Raw genomic sequence first — 20359 nt, forward strand, 5'->3', positions numbered from 1 at the left:
AATTTGACTATAAATTTGTTTAATGTTTTTAAATTTAATTCTAAATATTTTTTAAATTAAATATTTTCCTCCAATACTTCTAAATATGATTTAGTTTAAGAGAATATTGTATGATCTCCTCACGTGAACTGCAGCTCTGCAGTGAACGATAATGCTCTTCCCAGAGAGTGTATTCCCTAAAATACCCTTATTTGATCCCAAATTTTTCTAAAAGGCCCTTCAATCTCCATTAGTTTTATCTTGCCAAGGCCAGAAGTCCATTAATTTATCCGCCGCTATCGCAGCTTCTGCTGTCGATTTACCTTTGCGGTGATCGTTTCTGTGGATTGGATCTGTCTTCTGCGATATCGGAGTGCCGGCGTAGTGGGCGATGGAATCTGGCGGCGGGCGGAGCGATCCACGTCCTTTGACGAGGGAGGAAGAAGCGGTTAAACGGAATACTGATTGCGTTTACTTTCTCGCCTCGCCTCTGACTTGCAAAAAGGTTTCTTTTCGTTATGGTTACTTTGTTACTGTTTTCGTTGCCTTGCTTTTACTATTTTCGGTTTTTCATGATGTAAAACAGATAATTTTAGCTGCGGTTCTTGTTTGAAATGTAGGGATGGGCATGGATTTTACTGGTTCGGATGCGAAAAGAGGGAAGGGGCTAGAGTTTTCAAGGTGTAGCTAGGGTAGGTTAGCCTGATCTGTAGTTAGGATTAGGTTTTGGTTTGATATGTGGGTTTTGCTGTGTTATTTACAGTTGATTTGGGATTTTTCAGGGTTGCTTATCTGATTGCCTTATTGATTGATGTCTATTGTTTCTGATCACCGATTTTGAGGGTAATATTTTGCTAGATAAGCTTTTTGCGATATTATGCCACAGTCTGTTTTCTTTTTCTTTTTTGGAAATTTATGTCACTGTCTGTCGGATTTAGGAAACTTTTGATTTGATTGTTGATATTTTTCATGTTATGTGTTTGTTAAAATTTAGGAACTCATAGGTAGCACTGCAAGGAAAATTGGAAGAAAATTTTCTTTGCTACACGATGGTTGCTACGTTTTAAAGGGTTGACTTTCAGATGAGTTTATTTAGTGGTGCTTTCTTTTATATTTTGCAAAATAGTTCATCTTTTTTGGCTTTTATTGAATTTTTTTTTGTGATTTTCACCTTAGATCACTTCTAGGCTTCAGAGCTGGGATTTTGATGGTTGGGATGATTTTTTTTTCCTGTAGCTTGATTGAGCGTATGATTATTATTATTTTCTTCTCTGGGGATCAATGAGTGATGACATCTTTCATTCTTTCAATTTTGTGGTGACTTATGTGAAAACACATATGATGAGATGTTTATTAGTTTTAGAAATCTTTGTAGAGTAACTAAAGAGTTTTCTATTACAATTGGATTACATCAATGATAAACATTAAATCTATATCTTTTTTTTTGGTTAGTTATGAAGATGCATGCAAAGGATATTCAAAGTGAGGTACATTGATGTGTGCTTTTCTTAGTAGAAAATTTCTAATTGATAAGACATTTGTTAAAATACATAAAAACTTGAAATTGAAGAAAATGTTAGAAGATAACAAATTAGGATTAGTAGAACAAATATTGTGTAGAAGATAAATAATCTTAGTGAGTTTGATATTAACGAATTTTAATTTTTATTAGAACATAAAGTGACTTCTAAGTGTGATGAGCTTAAGTATTTTTGAGATATTATATAGAATTATGGGGATGTAGATGATAATATAACTTATAGAGTTGAGTCTAGGGGGTTAAAATGATAGTGCCTCAATATTTTTATGTTTATAAGAGAATATGGAGTCTTAAATGTGAATTTAATAAAACTAAAATTAGTCGGAAATGAGAATGTTAAAATGGATGTGTGCCCAAACTAGAAAGTATAAAATTAAGGAATGATTATAGCATAGGAATAATTTGAGTGACATTGATGATAAGGTAATTGAAAATAGATTTATGTGGTTTGAACATGCAAAACAAAGTGTATAAAATACCTTTATTTGACGAGTAGATAAAACTGGGGTAATGAGATTAAGGTGAGGGGATTGAGCTAAGGTAATATGGATAAATATTGTTCAAAATGAAGAATAAGTTAACACCTCAGGCCACTCTTAACATAAACAAGTTAAATATGGGGATTCATAAATTTGACTCAAGATTCTTGGAATAATGCTAATGGTGATGATGTTGCAATCAGAGCAACTATGTTGTATTATTTTGAATGCTAGATCGTAGAATATTTGATAGCAAGGTGGAGCATTTTGGAACTAAAAATGTTCAGATGGATATGCAGCAAAAAAATGAATCTATGAAATGAATATATTCTAAGGACGGTGAGAGTAGCAGCTATTAATATTAAGGTAGTTGAAAAAAGACTTTAGTAATTTGATCATTTACAATGACAAGTGAAAAATGTAGCCAATGGATTACAAAGTAAAATGATAAACCTAAGAAGGATTACAAAGTAAAATGATAGACTTAAGGTAAAATGTTTAGAAGTTGTTCATAGTTTTTACGCATAATAGGTTTAACCCCTCATACAATACTCAATAAGAATAAATGAAAAAATGATGATTCATGAAGTAGATCTCGAAATAGTTGGGATAAGATAGGATGATATTGATGATGATACATTTTTTGCTTTGAGTGGGTCTAGTTATGTGATAATTAGTCCTCTAATTTCTTTATTTGGTTATCATCAGTTTCTCTAAGTGAATTTAATATTATAGATCATAATTTATATCCTTTCTGGAAGTAGCTTCCATGTAGCCTTTTTTTCTTGAAAGTCATTGACTGCCATAGTATGCACATGTTGATTCACATATAGTTTTGACTGAGATGTCACAGAAATGCTTAATCTTAGGCTTCGTTTGGGACGACTTTTTTATTACTTCTTAATTTTTATACTAGAAAGTTGTTTTAAGAAGCAGTAAGAAAGCCGTCTCAAATGAAGTTTTAATCTCTTAGATTAGTAGGATAGGCATTGAATATGCATGTAAATTTGCATATGACCCATGGAATTTAGTTCTTACGTGCATTCTTGATTTGACACTTAATTGGTAATTTATCAAATGAAACAAAAAATTGCATGTCAAATGACTGATGCTTTGGCAGCCCTTAAGATCTAAAGAAATTTAACTATTAGGATCCCAATCAGAATTTGGGTAACACCAACATGTCAACTTCAAGTGAGGATCTCTAACTCTAGGAGTTCTTGATGTTATATTCATGTAGCGTACTTTAGTTCCACGTGAACTTTCTCAACCTTATTGAACTCAATCACATTTATTAAAAAATCAAGAAATTATGTGAGGGTCAAGTCTTGACAGCAGATGGTGGATGAAAGGATTGAAATTTAAAAATCCTACACCAAATTATCCTTCATTTTCCACCTCTTCTCTATCTTTGGTTCCAACTTTCATGTTAAGGTCAACTCTTTTGTTAATAGTGCATTATATGATCTGAAGAAATAGTCAAGACTATTATAAATGATGATTTAATCTTCGTACATCACGTCTCCCATCTCCTTACATGATCCCTTATGCTCTGTTTGTATATATTGTATGTGTGGATGCGTTTGTTCATTTAGCATTTGAAGAAGGTTACTACAAGGATGCTGGATTTCTTAAACTAAGGAAAATCTTTGTCAAAATTCAGCTAGAGGAGATTGAAAATAACCTTACTTGTCAATGGCGCAGAGTGGCATGCGCCATTGCGCAAGGTGCGGCGTGGCGTGGCGTGGCATGGCGCACCTACGATGCCAGCAACATGGCGCATGACGTGCACAATTTTATTTTTTGACTTTTAATAGGACACAATGGAGAAAAAGGATTCATGTAGCCGACCCCACGTAGTGGGATAAAGGCTTGATGTTGTTGTTGTTGTAATGAATTTTAGGTTATTAGTTATTGATTTATTAGCTGCTGCTAAACTAGTCCTCAAGTAGTCGAAGCCTTGAATCCTCATGAACGCACCCGATTCCACAATTTTAGATGTGGTCCGTCTCTCGTATTCCTTCCTTCCGCCGCTCCTTGTTTGTCTCGGTTATTATGCCTGTCTTCGTCCGTTACGGAATTAAGAGGTATCATGTACTTGGTCGTCTCTTTCGATAGTTGATTCATCTGATTTCTCCGAAGTAAAGGGTTATTGTTAGGTAAATGATCTCCTTCTTCTTTCTTTGGTCGATCAATTTTGATCAACATGCATTTTTTATTTAGATAATAAGTTTAGGGAAAATGCACTTACTACAAGTAGATTATAAGCATAGGGGAAATGCCAAGTAGAGAAACAAAGGCTGAGACTAGGAATGAAGGAAAATATCTATGTAGTTAAAGTGTATTTTTCTATTTTATAACTTTTATTAGCAGCAACTTTTATGTGCTTTAGTTAAACATGGGTTTGATCATCTCATTATACTTTACATGCAAAGTTATTAAAATTCCTCCCTCAATCCTAACTAATATCTTCATGATATACCAAGCAAATTTGAAGAATTTTGAGTCATGAGCTTCATTAAAATGCCTACCTATATAATAAAATTTTACTTTATTTTATATGCTTATTATTCTATTTCATTTTAATTATTTCTTATTTTGAGTCATGTTCAAAATGGCGCATGCCGTGCACTATGCGCCAGGATTCTACAGGGAACTCTGTACTGTGAACTCTGTACTGTGGTGCATCATTCGTCGTTGACAAGTATGAAAATAATTGAGAGAACTGATTAACAAAAATAAAATGCTTTGTAGGACAACTGGAGTTGCAAAATTTTTATGGAAATTTTATTCTTTATTTTCCACATCTCTATATAGGGTTTCACTTTTCCTGTTATGTTTTTTTTTAAATCCTTCTTTAGTTCGACAGAAAATTATATAGTCAGATGATATATTTAGGACTATTAAAGATACAGATTCAATCACCATTAATTATTTCTTCTCACTCAGAACATTATGCCCCTTCTGTTTGTTGGTTTTCATAGCATTTGAAGATTGTAACAGCAAAATTTCGGCATTTCTTCAATAAAGGAGGGGCATCTTTTGCATTTCTTCAATAAAGGAGGGACATCATTTGATTATGATTGAAGGAATGAAAATAATTGAGATTATTTAATAACAAAAGGAAGTGACAAATAGTAGTAGAATTTATGGTATAAAAGGGTCTGTTAAGGTAAATGTGCGGTTGTTGCTTTGTAAAAACTTCCTAGAAGACCTTATGAAAAGAATTGAAGGCATATTTATAGATTCCTATCTATATATTCCTTCCTGTTTGGTTGTGTTTCTTTCTAAAATTAAAAAGCCAACCAATTGCTAGATTTTTTATGTGTTATATTTTTTTCTTCATTTATTGCCTCGTGTGAATCATTTCTAAGAACATTATCTTTCGTTATAATCATGCTGTTACGTGCTTGACTAATAATTTTTGTTTTAGATTTGTAAGTCTTTTTTTTTTTTTTTTGGGAAATTTTTGGGCTAAACCCATTTTATAAATGAAAAAAGGTTACAAAAGAAATCACAAGATAACAAAAGAAGATCAAACCAAACAGAGAAGTTATAGTAAAAAAAACAAAAGGAAAACTAGAAAGAAAGCAATCCTTCTGGACTCAGGTGATCATAAGCTGAACCAGCTGTCTTATTACCGCACCCAGCCAGTGAATTCACTCCATGTCCAAAGGCCATCCATGGAAGAACCGGTTGACACGTGGACATTAGTAAAATTAATATTTACAGTTAGCATAACCATCAGAACCAATACCCCCTGGTTGCCATACAGACGTTCCAAAGGATATAAACTGAACGGTTGGCTGCACTCATCATTGTCCAGCTGCTAGAACAAGAGGATTCTTTAAAATCAGAACTGAATTTCATGTCAGAAAATATGGGAATGAATTTTTGATAACTTCATAATTTTTCCATTTTGAGATCTTAAGACATATAGAAAACTTCACAGAATTGATTACTGCTAAATGAATTGCCCTGATTTGTAATTCTAATTCTTGTTAAATAATTGCTGTGGCACGAGCTTACCCTGTCAGTAAGTTACTGACTTGGCTTGGCTTGGCTTTCAACCTAATTACTGCGTTATCACTATCAAAATTGTTCCTATCAATAACCTAGCTACGTCATTCTGATTGTGCTTCTAAGAATTGATATACTTCATGCATAATAACATTCTGATTATATCCTTCTTATCGTCATGCCTATGGTTTTTCACTCATGGATGTGCCTATGGTTTTTCGCTTCGTGGCTGTGCTTATCTTTTTAAACTTGTTCAAAACTGGATGTAATGACGGCTATTGTGCTTACAGGGAAGTGAATGTGAGTATCGCCACAGTGAGGGTGCCAGAATTAACCCAAGAGACTGCAAATTCTGGTTTAGTGGAAACTGCTTGAATCCAAAATGCTTATTCCGCCATCCGGTTAGTTTTTTCTTCTCTTGTTCCCTTCATTTCATGAAAGCAATAATGATTTTTATTATGTTGAACATTCATATTAGGATTAGTCTTCAAAAAAGATGGCTACATTTCCTTCTCTTTTTTTTTTTTTGCTTGAACCTAAAATTTTGCTTGTTTGCTCAACAGAGTTGGAAATGAAGCTGTTTTTTCACTTAGGCTTTGTTTGGGACAGCTTTCTTACTGCTTCTTAAAGCGGCTTTTTAGTACAAAAATAATTTTTTTAACTAAAAAGTCATTTTAAGAAGCAAAAAGAAAGTTGTCCCAAACGAAACCTTAGTCATAATGTTGTATGGTTCATTTATTAAGAAATGTAATTATTTTCCTCCTTTCAGCCGCTTGATGTACCATTCGGAAATCCTGTGGCTACTTCAGGATCAAATATGGCTCCTTCACTAGCGCCCACACCCATGCAGTTACCAATGGCGAGCTTACCTGCTTATAATTTGAGCAGAAACAATGTTCCTTGTTATTATTTCCAGAAAGGTGCCTGTTTGAAAGGCGATAAGTGTCCTTTTGTGCATGGACCGCAACCTGCAGGTAATTCTGTGACAAAGCAGACTGCAAAGGCTTCTGTACCAGTTACGGCTCAGTTGGATACAACCAGAAAAGATGCTTGGAAATTGAAGGAATATGATAATCAGCAGAACTTTCCTAAGGCATCAAAGAATGCTGGAAAGCAAGTTACTGGTGCATCTTCATCAGTAGAAAGCAGCATAGCATTGGAAAATGCTAAGGTGCATAGAAGCAGTAGCACCAGCCTTCTTAGGCCTTCGAGTTTTCATGTTCAATCTGATGGAAATCATTCAAATGAGCATGAAGCTGGTGAAATTTTGGGAGAACCTTCTGGAGTTGTTGGCACCAAATCGAAGAGGCCATTAAATCAACAAATTCAATCTTCCCGGTACAAGAATGACATGGGAGTTGAAGTCATCAGAGAGTTTTCCCCTGGATTTGATGTTCTCGTTAATAATGTTGTAAAGGTTGCGGATTACCTGCATGATAAAGATGGCTTTAGAAGTGGATCCATTCAAGGGGGAAGAAATATGAGCCATGGAGATGGCTATGGCCAGCAGCATCAGTGTGATCCTGAATCTACTGCTAGTGAGTTTCGGCATTATGGAAAAGTGCAGCATGGCATTGATGGAGACCAACATGGGAATTTTTCTGTATCCGAGAGGATTAAGGAGAAACCAATATTGCCTGTAAGAAGATCCGCCGCACACAAGCTCAGGAGTCCTGATGGGATGGATGAAACAGATCTTCGTTATAGGCTAATGAAACAAAGAAGGCTAAATAGTTCTTTATCTGCTACCATTTCTGATTCTGAAAGTAAGCCCTACGGGAGGCATGAACAGAAAATGCAGGATAGGCACCCTCCTAACTCCTACAGGGATCAACGACTACTTCCTCCTGAAAGCACCATTAGCAGTCGTTTGAGAGGTAGAATAACTCTTTCCAAGCCATCTTCTCCTGAAATTGCCTCTGATTTACAGGGTGGAGGAGGTAGGGGAAGGCAAAGAGGCAATCTATCACCAGTGAGGACATCGAGTCTGCAGAGAAGACTTGGAGAGAGATTAAGTCGGAGGCCAATTGAGGACTTCACTAGCAATGCTAGAAACATAGGTAGCCAACAGAAATCAAGAGATAGTGTGGATCCTCTAGATTTTGCTGGTCCAAGAAGTCTTGCGGAGTTGAAAGGTGCAAAACCTGATGTAAGTTCTGAAGGCCAATCATCCAAGAATGTTAAATCTACTTCATCCCTGGAGCATAATGGAATGAAGTCCTTGAAGAGGAATAGAGAAGTCAGGCCTGACAATGATGCAATCTCAGGTGTCAGCAATGATAGAAAAGCAATTGGGGCAATTGAAGTTGGTTCTTCTGCATCTGAAGCAGCCCCAGTGCCAGAATTGCGGTCACAGGATGCATTTGAAGCCAGTTTGGAATGGACTAAAGTCATCACTAATCTTGAAGATCCCGCTGCAGCAACAATGGTGGAAGAAGAGGGAGAAATTGAAGAGGAAGTAGTTCATATTCCTGCGGATGTTGAACAAATAACTTACGAGAAGCAAGCTGCAGAAGATGAAACAGAAGCCAGAGATGCTGCTGAAGAGGATGAGCTAGATTACACTGATCAAAGAGATGGAGAATATGATTATGAGACAATCGATGGTGGAGATTACAAGACAGAAGATTATGAAAATATGGACCCAATGAATTTAGATGATGAAGAAGAAGATGAAGATGATGATGAAGATGATTTTGCTAAGAAGATTGGCCTCATTTTTTCGTAGGGTGAAAGAATGAGGACTAATTTAGCTCTTGCTGCTGTGCTTGTTGCTTCTTGCCACTTCAGCAGTTCCTCTATTTTCTTGGATCTGAAGTATTGATGGTACACTGTTAGATGCAGCTATCTGGAAGATGTTTCGTCTCAGGCTTTGATATTTTTGGTCTTCTCAATTGTTTTTCCCACTTTCATAAGCGAAGCTTTAGTTGAGATTCCTGTAATGTAATTAGCGTTAGGCGATTTGTGCCTGATGAACTTGAGGAATGTGTTTTCCTTAAGTTGTCTGAAATGATTCTCTTTAACCTGGGATTTCATTTATAAAACTTTGTGAAATTTTTACAGCTCCCAAACTTAGCTTCTTGTTTTCTTGTGGAAAATGTTTATATTAGCTACAAAGGATTGTAATGGTGTATGTATGATCTAAAGGAATGATGTGTTGTTCGAGTCATAATTGATATATCATCAAAAAAATTATGTTGATCGCGCATGGGTCTCGAAGCAAAATCAAGTTGAAACTTCAAAAATTAAATCGGAGATCATCTGAACTCTGATTTCAACAAACTTAAAGTCAAACTAAATGTCTCGAAAATACAAACCCAACGACACCAAATTTAACTCAACCCGAACCAAAATGAGTTCAAATCAAAGTCCTGAAGCTCATTTGAAAGGTTCAATCCATAATTTGGGTTACCAAACAGTTTTCAAACGTGACAAACTTATAGTCAAATCAAGCAGCTCGACGAGATGAATCCAACGAGCCCAAGATCGTCAAATTCTGATATCATTAAAACATTCAAATACAAAATAAATGGTCCATGATCGAGGGAATTCACATCAGCCTTCCATTCAAACCACTCCCAAGTTATCCTTGATCTTCCTCCTAAGGAAGAGAAAGAAGAGTTCTCTTGCCAACAAGCTCCTCCTCGACCACCTCCTGGCTGCCACCTGTCTCCAGATTTTTACCCGACACTAGACGTTCGCCCATCCTCGAACTTCCGTCCATCGCCGGACTTCCACCCGTTGCCGAATTTTTACACAACACTAGACTTATGCCCGTCATCAGACTTCCGCCCTTTGACATATTTCTACTCGATGCCGGACTTCCGCCCAACACCAAACTTCCGCTAGTCACCGGACTTCTGCCCATCCCTGGACTTTCGTCGGACTTCTACCCGACGCCAAACTTTTGTCCATCGCCGAACTTCTGCCTGTTGCCGGACTTCTCCCAGTCGTCAGACTTCTACCCGATGTGGAACTTCTGTCCATCGTCGGAGTACTTCTGCCTGGCTACCAACTAACATCGGACTTCTACCCATTTGCATCCTGATGTCAGTTTTATGCCGGCCACCAACTAACATCGGACTTTTGCACGACCACCAATTGACAATGGACCTCCGTTGCCCTCCGACTATAGTCCTTCCGACCTCTGTTGCAGACAACAATCTTTCTAACCACTGTCACCCGCCGACTACAACCAATTTGACCTCCATCGCCCTCCGACAATGGTCTTTCTAACTAGTGTCGTCTGTCAACTACGGTCCTTTAAACTTCGTCGCCATACAACGATCTTTCTGACCTCCATCGTCTGCCGACTACGGTCCTTCCGACCCCCGTCGCAAGACAACAGTCATTCCAACCACTATCACCCGACTACAATCACTCGCCGACTATGATCCTGCCCACCAAACGAACACTTCAATAGTGATTCTTTCAAGTTTCATCATGTAATGGATTTTATATGATGTATATTTATTACATCAAGCCAAGGCCTACCCCTAAGGAAGGGCTTCATTTGTAATCGAGTGCAAATAATAGTGGATTCATTCAAACTGGGTCAGACCACATGGTTTCTTCCTCTTTTCAGGATTTTCCACGTAAAAATTTTGATGTCTCTTATGAATATTTCACCCTCTTTTTATTTGATTATGTGATGGATATTCATACAAGGCTAAGACGTTAAACTTTATATTTCTCTACCGCCGTGAATATTCCAGGATGCAACAATAATAAAGTCAATTTAATTTGTGATATGATAGTTATAAAATTCACTCAATTAAATAAGAATTCTGATGTAATTTTTGTATTCAAAATTTTTAGAATTAAATTTAGGTTCATATAAACTTCAAGTTTAGTAATTTTATAGCTGAATTGAGCATCATGATGAGTTCAATGGCATGAAGTGTTTCGATCAGAGTTCAAATGAATTTAAATCAAATATTTGAAATATAGTCAAAAAATATTTAACATTAATTGAAAGATTAAATGATCTTCGAGCCTTGTGTAATTATAGTTAAAATGAGCATTTTAACAAACCATAATCACTCAATTACGAGCTCATTAAGCCATCTAAATGAGAGAATCGTCTCTGTTCAAAGAAAAATATGTATGAGTTGTTCGATGAAATGTCTTGAGGTTTTTTTTTTTTCTAAATTTATTAGAATGTCGCTCTTGAAAATTACAAATAAACTATCATTTTCCATGTTAAGAGGCTTGAATATTGAATTAAAATTTGATGGAATTTAGAGATTTGAAAAACAAAGGCTTTATTTGGAGCAGCTTTTTCATTGTTTTTATGGTAAAAAAAAATAATTGGTAAGAAATAATGTATGCTTGGAAGAGAGCTTTTCACGTTGTTTTAAAATTTTATTTCTAAAAAGCTATTTTTTTAAAAAGTATTTTTGAAATTATAGTTGTTAAAAGAACTTTTAAAAATAAAAATAGAAAAGCTTAAACTGACCAAACAAAACTAAAGCTCCACCCAATGTTCAACACTGATAATCACAGCTAACGAGCATTTTCTTTCTCCTAATCTTCGTCTTATAACCACAATTGTTCGATCACTGTCACCCGATCACATTCTCCCAACCACTATTGTCTGACTATGATTCTCCCAATCATATTACCCAATTACCATCTCTCGCACTTAACCACTAACCATGCTAACATACTCCATCACTTAAAAAATCAATTCATGTCGTCGAAAAAAGTTAACACTTGCCAACTTTGTTGTCAATAATTGCTGCAACCTAACTCAATATAATCTACATATAGAACGAGTCATATCGTGTTGGATGATGACAGACCAAGCACGAAATCTAATTTTGAAGAACTCTTCATATTTCCATATTTAATAATATATACAACAAAACAGCTAATTAACTTCCAAGGAATAAAAAGTAACTCATCCACAATTTCTCTAACTTTTCATTCATCTTCAAAATGCATATACCAAAAAAAATGCTATATTGCATGGCTACATGCTTGAATAAAACAAAACAGAGAATAGCCATGATTCTACAAAATCTAAAAACAACAAGAAAATTCTTCACAACTAAGAACATCAAAACCGGAAACTTCAGCTACTCAACTGATTCCTTTCCCTGACCTGACCTGAGATAGAATGCATAATATATATGATTCAGCACTGCTTAGTAGGTCATATCTATCGATTTAAATTTTCAATAATTAATTCATTATACATTTAATGAATTAAAAGTAGGAAATAGTAGGCAGTTGTGCTAAACAGTGTAGTGCTGATAGATAATAGAAATTAAGTAGGCTTTGTACTAAAAGTAAATAAATAAGTATTTCATATATCAGAGTAGAAAATAATAAATTTCTTTAAGGCCCTTATGTCTCTCATTAGAAACTGATATAAGAATTCATGTTGTTATGACTTCCTGTACTTGCATATCAAAAAACATACTCTTATAAATCTTAAATATTTATTACATCAAACGTTTAAAAATTCAGACACTAATAGCTCCTAGTGCATTCAACAAAACAGAACTTCCTCCAACATTCAAAACTCCTCAAAATCACAAATTTCGGGCAAATAAGTATAGATATAGTTACATTTCAATAAAAGAAAAATGAAAATGAATAAAATATATAAAGTCTCAAATTTGCTATATTAGATTCTGAGGCAGGTTCATACTATAAGACACCAACCTCTGAGAATTGAATCACAATTTTCTAATAAAATTGACAATTCAAATTAAAAATTCTCTTCAATCCAGAATTCAAGCAATCAAGCCCAACACTAAGGGTATTATGGGTGTTTCTGAAGTGTTTCAGAATCCCAAAACACCTCTTAATTCTCTGACATTGACCTCAGAAATAACTATTCATTTTTGATCCAATCCTAGTTGAAATTCAAGCCACACTCCTTTGAGAACAATCTTTAAAAATTCAAAATGAAATTTCTATTCTTATTTTAATAAAGAGTATTCATAGAAAATTCAACTTTCCTATGATGTTATTAACTACGAGGGATTGCGCTCGTAGTAGATTTAGAACCCATATCAAATTTTCAAAATCAATTGCTCAAAACCTTAATTAATTATATTTGGGAAAATTGAAATCAACGATCATTATCGTCATATTCAATTAATTAATAGTAGATGATATCTTCTTTCCTCGGGAATATATGTTGTTCTATCATCATGAATTTGATTATAAAATTAATGATATCTTATCTAAATTATTATAGTCAAACACTCGATCAAACATCACTTCAATCCTTCGGGGGCATATGCTGTCCTTCTCTGAGTTTCACTATGAAAATCAGGATGAATTAAAAGTTTTGTAATATGAACCATTAGAGAATGATATGTTCACCTCCCGATGTGATATATCATTCATAATGACATGTTCGATTTCAAAACTAAAATTTCAGAAATTAACAAAACTCAACGCTTTTTCAACCAAACAAAGAGATAAGAACATGATTCGGAGGCTCTCGTGTGTCCAAGAGCGAAATAAAAGCCTGTTCGCCTCCCTTCAACTGGAACTTTTATTTGGTCCGGTGAACGTACATATAGGAACGTCCGGTTGGCACTAAAATCCCGCATAAAAACTCGGTATTTGCTAGGTATTATTTGGTAATAATGAGGAATATCATCATGTGAAGACCCAATACCGAGTTATACCGAGCTATACCGAGCAATACTCGGTATTGCTCGGTATATCTCGATATTGGGGCTTCACATGATGGTATTCCTCGTTATTGTTTGGTATTGCTCGCTATTTGCTCGGTATTTCTTATTTTTTGCCGCGATTTTAGCTCCGACCGGACGTAACTCTACTTCCGATCGGAGGACTGAGAACTGAGTACGATCAAAAAGGGATTTACATAGAAATACCACGAGAAGATGCCATTGGCACCAAACTATAGGTAAGCCGGATTTCAATGGGATTTAAGCAGATTTTTTAAGATTTTGACCATGATTTGAGGGGGGTTTCTTGCTTATCAATGGAGGTTAACATGTCTTTAAGAAATTCATTTGATTTGCACACTTTGATACATTGTTTGATATTAAAAACATTTAAAATTAAATTTAAGATCTTTTTAAATTTAATTTCAATAAACTTATAGTCAAATGAAACGAATCGACAAAGCATACTATTTAATGGATAATTGTGTTATATTATAGATTATATGATAATTAATTATTATATTAGCATAATTCATAATTTATTGAGATCTATAATATATAGTATTCTTTATATTATTATTATAGTGATTTAACATTTAGAAATATAAAATAAATCACAAAAACTAAAACCTAACTCACAAAATAATAATCTTGATTCTACCTAATAATATAATTAGTTGACTCATCTCCACTAGAAAATGACTGATAAATTAATTAATGTGTCATGCTTTCAAATTCAAATTTGACTTTTCAGTTCATGAGTTTACTAATTAAAAAAATTATTATTAAATGGTCTAATAAAATATATTAAATAAAAAAAACATGATTAGTAAATTATAAAAAAAAAAACTTATTTATAATTATTATTACTCTCTCTCTCTCTCTCAAATTTCTAATTATTTTTATAATTTCATTGCCTATGTTCTCAAAGTCGCATTTAAGTCCGTGACCTAGCACGTTGAATTGGGCTCAGGTTAAATTTGTGCTGGATTAATTAATTAATTATAAGCTCAAATTTGTAGCTCTAGCTATAAATGTACTTAATTTATCAATTAATTAAGTTAATTGTGAATGAGTGATTTTATACTTAGAGATAGAATGCAAAATGAGCATATATGAAAAGAGTAGAGTTGCTCCAGTGGTAGATAATAATAAGATTAGAGAATCACCTTAGATTATTTGGTCGCATAAAATATCAGTCTTTCAATTAGAGGCAGATCCAATCTTATTTTTTTAAAGTGGGCAATCATTATATAAAAAACTAAATGAGAAAAAGCTCATCAAAGATATAGTAAAGGAAAACATCATTTCAATTTGTCGGTGCCAAAATCAACACGTTTTTATCGCTGGGAGTATGAAACTGAGGAAAACTGTTGTGTGAGGATTCTGGGAAGACGAAGACTTATTGTGGAGAAGGAAGCCTACGATTTTACTTCGAGATTAGTGCCATATCAAGATAATTTTTTATGATATATCAATTTGTATCATTAATTTTTCAACAAGTTTAAAATATCAAGCATTTATATATATTAGAAGTAATATTTAGTTAACTATTATAATTTTGATTAAAAAATTTAGTATCTTATTAATAATAAGATTATTTTTTAAATTATTAGCATCCATATACAATTAATTAAATTTAATTAAAGTCTAATTATTACAAAATTCAATAAAAAATAATAAATAAATATGACAAAGCTAATTTGAGCAACACAAGGCTGGACTCAAGTGGTTTATTTACAGCCCTACACCTGTCCTCAATCTCTGCCAATTCATCTCTCCTCTATTTTCAGCCAGTGCGGAAAAAGAGCTTATTTACATTTACAGGTCATGAGCGGTTTCCTTACTATTTGTACTCCTAGTTTCAGGCTTGCGCTCCTTGGCAATTGGAGGCAGCGATTCCATTATCATAAGGAAGATCATCTGAACAAAAAGAAGTACTCAAGGTGATCGATCGCTTCCTGTACGCGCTTTTGGCCGAGGAAACGGAGGTCAAATTTTCTTCTTCTATCTTCGTTTCTGTTTCTCTGTCGCCTTTGAGAAACCTTTCATTGGTTTCTTGTTTGAAGCTCAACTCTTTCATTTATGCAAGAAAGAAATCAAGAACTTTGCATTTGGTTTTGGAAAAGAAAAAAAAAAAAACCCTTCTTTTCCTATTTTTTGTCGGTATCTGTAATCATTCCTTCTTTTGTGGGTTTGGAATTTTAAGTTTTTTTGTACAGAGCTGCTTTTATCAGGTAAAATGTTTTTCTTTTGTCTTGAAATTTGTTATCTGTGTTTCTTTATGATTTTTTTTTGTTTCTTTTTTTTATTTATCGTCTAATAATGGTGCTGTTAGTTTTTCAGTTCACAGTTGATAAACAAGCAAAACTTCTTAAAAGCGATGCCATTGCAATTTTAATTAAGTATTTGAATTTATAGAAGATTTTCTTTCCTTCTATTTAATTTGAGTTCTAAGCTTGGAACTGATACGAAGACTTGGTATTTTTAATTTTCTTATTTTTTGCTCTGATTCACATCATAATCACGAGCTTAATTTACAATTATTTGTTAAAAAAGAGAATAATTATATCTATTATTATAAGAACAATAATAGGACATTAATGCTTTGTTTGGATTGAAGGGAAATAAAGAAAATGAAATAAATTCCCAGAATTTAGTGGTTGATTATTATGAATCTACAACAATAAACTTCAGCTTTTAAATAGCCGAAATTCCCAGCGCCCAAATTATTCTGTTGCAATGTAACTGGAAGGAAATAGAAGGAACAACAAAGGCAACTTGTTGATCCCTTTCCTAACAGTCTTACATTGATTGATCCTCCATCAGCCATTTGGTGATATTAGATATATAAGAATGGCTTCAATGGCTGTGTTTGGATGCTATGAATTTGAGTGAAAAGAAATGAAGAAGTGTTTGAAGTGCTTAAATGAATGGTTGCATATTCCGAATTAACCCATAAGTTGTTGGAATTTGTTTTAATTTCCTTCACTTCCTTTCAAGTCAAAAATAGCTGTAATAAGCTTAAGTCCTATTTGGGATGGCTTTCTTACTGCTTCTTTAAAGCAGCTTTTTAATATAAAAATTTTAATTTTTATACTAGAAAGCTGTTTGAAGAAGCAATAAAAAAGTCGTCTCAAATGAAGCCTTAATTTGAGGCTTACTGTACTCTCTGTTTCTTATTTCAGACAGCAGTTAGCTTGCTGTATTGTTGACGATGTTTCTTTCTCCATTGTTGAATTGTGCACATAGTAAATAGGGACAACCTATCCTTGTTGCTGATGTGTTGTTGTAACGTTCAGCAATGGAGAACCAGGAAGCCAAAGGTTGTGTCTTTAGAATCCAGAAGTGTGCTTTCGATCTCCTATCAATGGAGGATGATTTGACTAATGAAGAAGATGATGATATATGGTGGGAGCTAATCAGAAGAGAAATCTGTCTGAAATCAACTTTCTTGTATTGTGATCTCAACCGTGTCATCTCAAGTTCTGCCGATGAACTAAAGAGGACTCTTACTGACCTTGCTAACAGTTTGTTCCAATACTTGGAAGAGGTAACGTTCAGTTTCACTTTCTAGCCTAAGAACTCCAAATTATTGATAAAAAAATAGTATTTTTGCTTTGTGTTCATGGTAAATAGATATTTTGGTTGCATGTCTTTCGCTTTCTTTCTTCTTCCTATTATATTTACAGAGCATTGTTCATAATGTTTTATTTATGAAAGCAGCTGAGCTAACAACTAAATAATATATTCAACTGCGGACTTTCAAAGCTTCATTAACATCCCACTGTCCTGAATCTGGCGTTGGAATTCTTTATTCCATCCAGAACAATAATACAATCTATTTGACTTCCTTTCTCTTCTTAAATTTCAGCATTTGCTTTTTCAAATTTTCTGAACTTTCTTCAAAGCGTGTTATCAATCTATTGTCTATGAATTAAACATGAGCTCAGCAACATTTCTTTCAATAACTATGCATAAATTTGAGAAGTGCCAAGAAAACATCATTTTGATAATATTTCTTTTTTATAAAAATTATTCATAGAAATGCATATCAGGGTATTGTAATAGTCAGTACAACTTCTCTTTTCTATTTTATTATTATCCTAATTTTATTTTCCCTTTTCTTATTATCTTATATTTGAATTTGTTTGGATTGAAAGAAAGGGGAGAAAATGAAATAAAATTCAAATAATTTTTGGATGGATCATGAATCTATAGCCAATGATTGGTGCTTTCAATACTTTTCATTTCATGTCCTTTCAATCTAAGGTTTCGTTTGGGATAGCTTTTTTGTTGTTTTCTAAAACAGTTTTTTAATACAAAAATTTCCTGAATTAGAAAATTTTTTACTAAAAAACCGTTTTAGGAAATAGTACAAAAATTGTCCCAAACGAAGCCTAATTCTCAACATCCAAACACAGGCTTTGGGTTCTAGCAATTGTGTGTTATGGTGATAGGGATGCAAGTTCTTAGGAAAAAGTTTTTTTTTTTTTTTAATTATAGTAGTTGAGGGGAGATACATGTCTTGTTTGTCAAAAACTCACAAGTGGTCCGAAATGCCTGAGGCTTTATCTGGTAAGGCAGTTGCCGTTGGAAAGGTATGGTAGAAAGCCATTGTTGATGAAGCTGTTTCTATAAGTTATGACCATGAAGCTATTGCGATTACCTGGTAAGCCAGTTGTTCAGGTATTGTTTATTACTAGAGATTTTATTGTTTGATTGATTGCTATATATTTGTTGTTAGAAGTTAAATGATTGAAATGGCTTCATACGATATTAACTCAAAAAATAGATGAAACCTTATCCTAAGCGCCTTTTAGTTCTAAAGGAGAATTGCAACTAGAAAATAAAAAACAGAAAATAGGTTTTAAGACACAATTGGCATAATGTAATACCACTTAGATGTCCATTGCTCTATTTTGATGTATGCAACTTAATTATCCGTAGTGATCGATGATTGTAGTGATTGAAGGGACCGTAGTTGGAAACCGATGGGGTTTTAGGTTCCTTTCTCAGGCTCAGTGTAGACAACTCTATATAAAAAGGTATTGATCATAGGAGTTGTAGTTTGAGAGAGAAGTAGTAAGAATACATTAGAATTACTGCTCTCCAAATATTTCTCTGATGAGGCCTTTAAGAAATATTAATGCTTTCTGCTTCAGCTCTATTGTGTGTACATTTGAAAAGGTTATTTGAGGGTTGACTATTTTCACCACACAGGTGTTTTAAATGTTTGCTTGGCCGAGTAATTCATTCCTCTGTGGAAAGTAAAACAAATTGTCCGACCTTATGCCTTCACATTTTACAATATTTAGCACAAAATAAGATTTTTCAAGTGACTTAGTTCTTATAAATCCAAATGTCGTCTCTAAAGCAATGTACTTTTGTTTTGCACACATAATATGAATCAATCAAAGTTTTATGCTTCGTTTGGGACAGCTTTTGTACTGCTTCTTAAAATAACTTTTTAGTCTAAAAATTAAAAAGCCATCGCAAATGAAGCCTTACTCTGAGTGAACAAAGCAAATAGGCTTCCTCATCATTGCAATGCCTCTTCTATATTTCTTATAAATTGGTAACAACAGAATTGTGACAAATATGATTGCATATGCTTTTGATATGCTAAACAATCTTCCAAAACTCTTTTGATCACAATAAAAAATATAAGTATATATATGAGAATCTTGTACTGGTTATTTCAATCTCATTGGTTTAGAGTGCTTGTTTTTATTTTATAATGTGTTTTGGCAGCTGGACGACGCAATTAAGAGCAGGAGCATACCTTTGGCACAGATTTGTTACAGTGATGCAGCTCTTGTGCTCCAGGAAATCATGGCAGCCCTTATTCCTGGCTATTAGTTTTATTTAAAGGCATGTTCAAAACCTCAAAAATGCATATAGTTGAATAGGATTCTTCTTTAAAAAAAGAAATGCAATAGAGATCTCTTCTGTTTCTTTTGATGTACAGACCCATTGTCTAAAAACTCTGCTTGAAATATAAAAGAATTCCCTTGGAGTTTGTTTTCTTTATCCTCAGTTTCATTTGAACTCTGTGAAGTATTGTTGCATCATGAAATACATATGGAAGAAGGTCATCCAAATGGGAAGCACAATTTAAGTACTGTTTTGCTTAAATTAGGCATGTGTTCTTCAATAATCAGTAGGGTTAGAGAGAGAGAGAGAGAGAGAGAGAGAGAGAGAGAGAGATTTGGGTAGGAATTTAGTTGAATAAAAGTAGGAGGGTGTTTGTAAATGGCTAAGATGTTTGTGTTGTATATGAAATTGCCCGTAAGTTAAAGTGATGACTAATAGATACATTTCACAAATTTGTTTATTGATTGATTCAATTTTATGAGAAAAATATTGTGATTTTTGTAGCATCTTTTCTAAATATCTTAGAACATAAAATATTTATTGTCCATACCTTTGAAAATATTTTGCATATGTATTATTTGGCTATTAGTTGTATTAAATTCAACAAGGATTTTGAAAATTCTTTAAATTCAAATGTTTAGTACATTTTGAGATGTGGGGTTTAACATATCTCGAACTTTTCATTGTTGCGACAATAGAGAAATATAAAGTTTAACGTCCTAGTCTTGTACGAAAATCCAGCACACATGAAGACAAGAAAGAATTGTGCAATGTTCATAAGAGATATTAGAGTTTTTATGTTGAAT

General features: G+C 33.8%; 2 protein-coding genes across 2 annotated transcripts; both read left to right on the top strand.

Moving 5' to 3' along the window:
• Positions 1–284: 284 nt before the first annotated feature.
• LOC110103898 (zinc finger CCCH domain-containing protein 19) lies at positions 285–9105 on the top strand. Its single transcript, XM_020832779.2, has 3 exons — positions 285–484; positions 6309–6419; positions 6788–9105. The coding sequence occupies exons 1-3, from the start codon at positions 371–373 to the stop codon at positions 8744–8746; spliced, it is 2184 nt and encodes a 727-aa protein (XP_020688438.1). The 5' UTR covers positions 285–370; the 3' UTR covers positions 8747–9105.
• A 6380-nt stretch (positions 9106–15485) lies between these two features.
• LOC110104177 (photosynthetic NDH subunit of lumenal location 3, chloroplastic) lies at positions 15486–19709 on the top strand. The gene is made up of 3 exons (XM_020833167.2): positions 15486–15667; positions 16979–17229; positions 19431–19709. Exons 2-3 carry the CDS (start codon positions 16981–16983, stop codon positions 19536–19538), a joined length of 357 nt encoding a protein of 118 aa, XP_020688826.1. The 5' UTR covers positions 15486–15667; positions 16979–16980; the 3' UTR covers positions 19539–19709.
• Positions 19710–20359: the final 650 nt, after the last annotated feature.

This window comes from Dendrobium catenatum, unplaced genomic scaffold (genome assembly GCF_001605985.2).
Source record: "Dendrobium catenatum unplaced genomic scaffold, ASM160598v2 fragScaff_scaffold_30, whole genome shotgun sequence".
NCBI classification, from domain to species: domain Eukaryota; kingdom Viridiplantae; phylum Streptophyta; class Magnoliopsida; order Asparagales; family Orchidaceae; genus Dendrobium; species Dendrobium catenatum.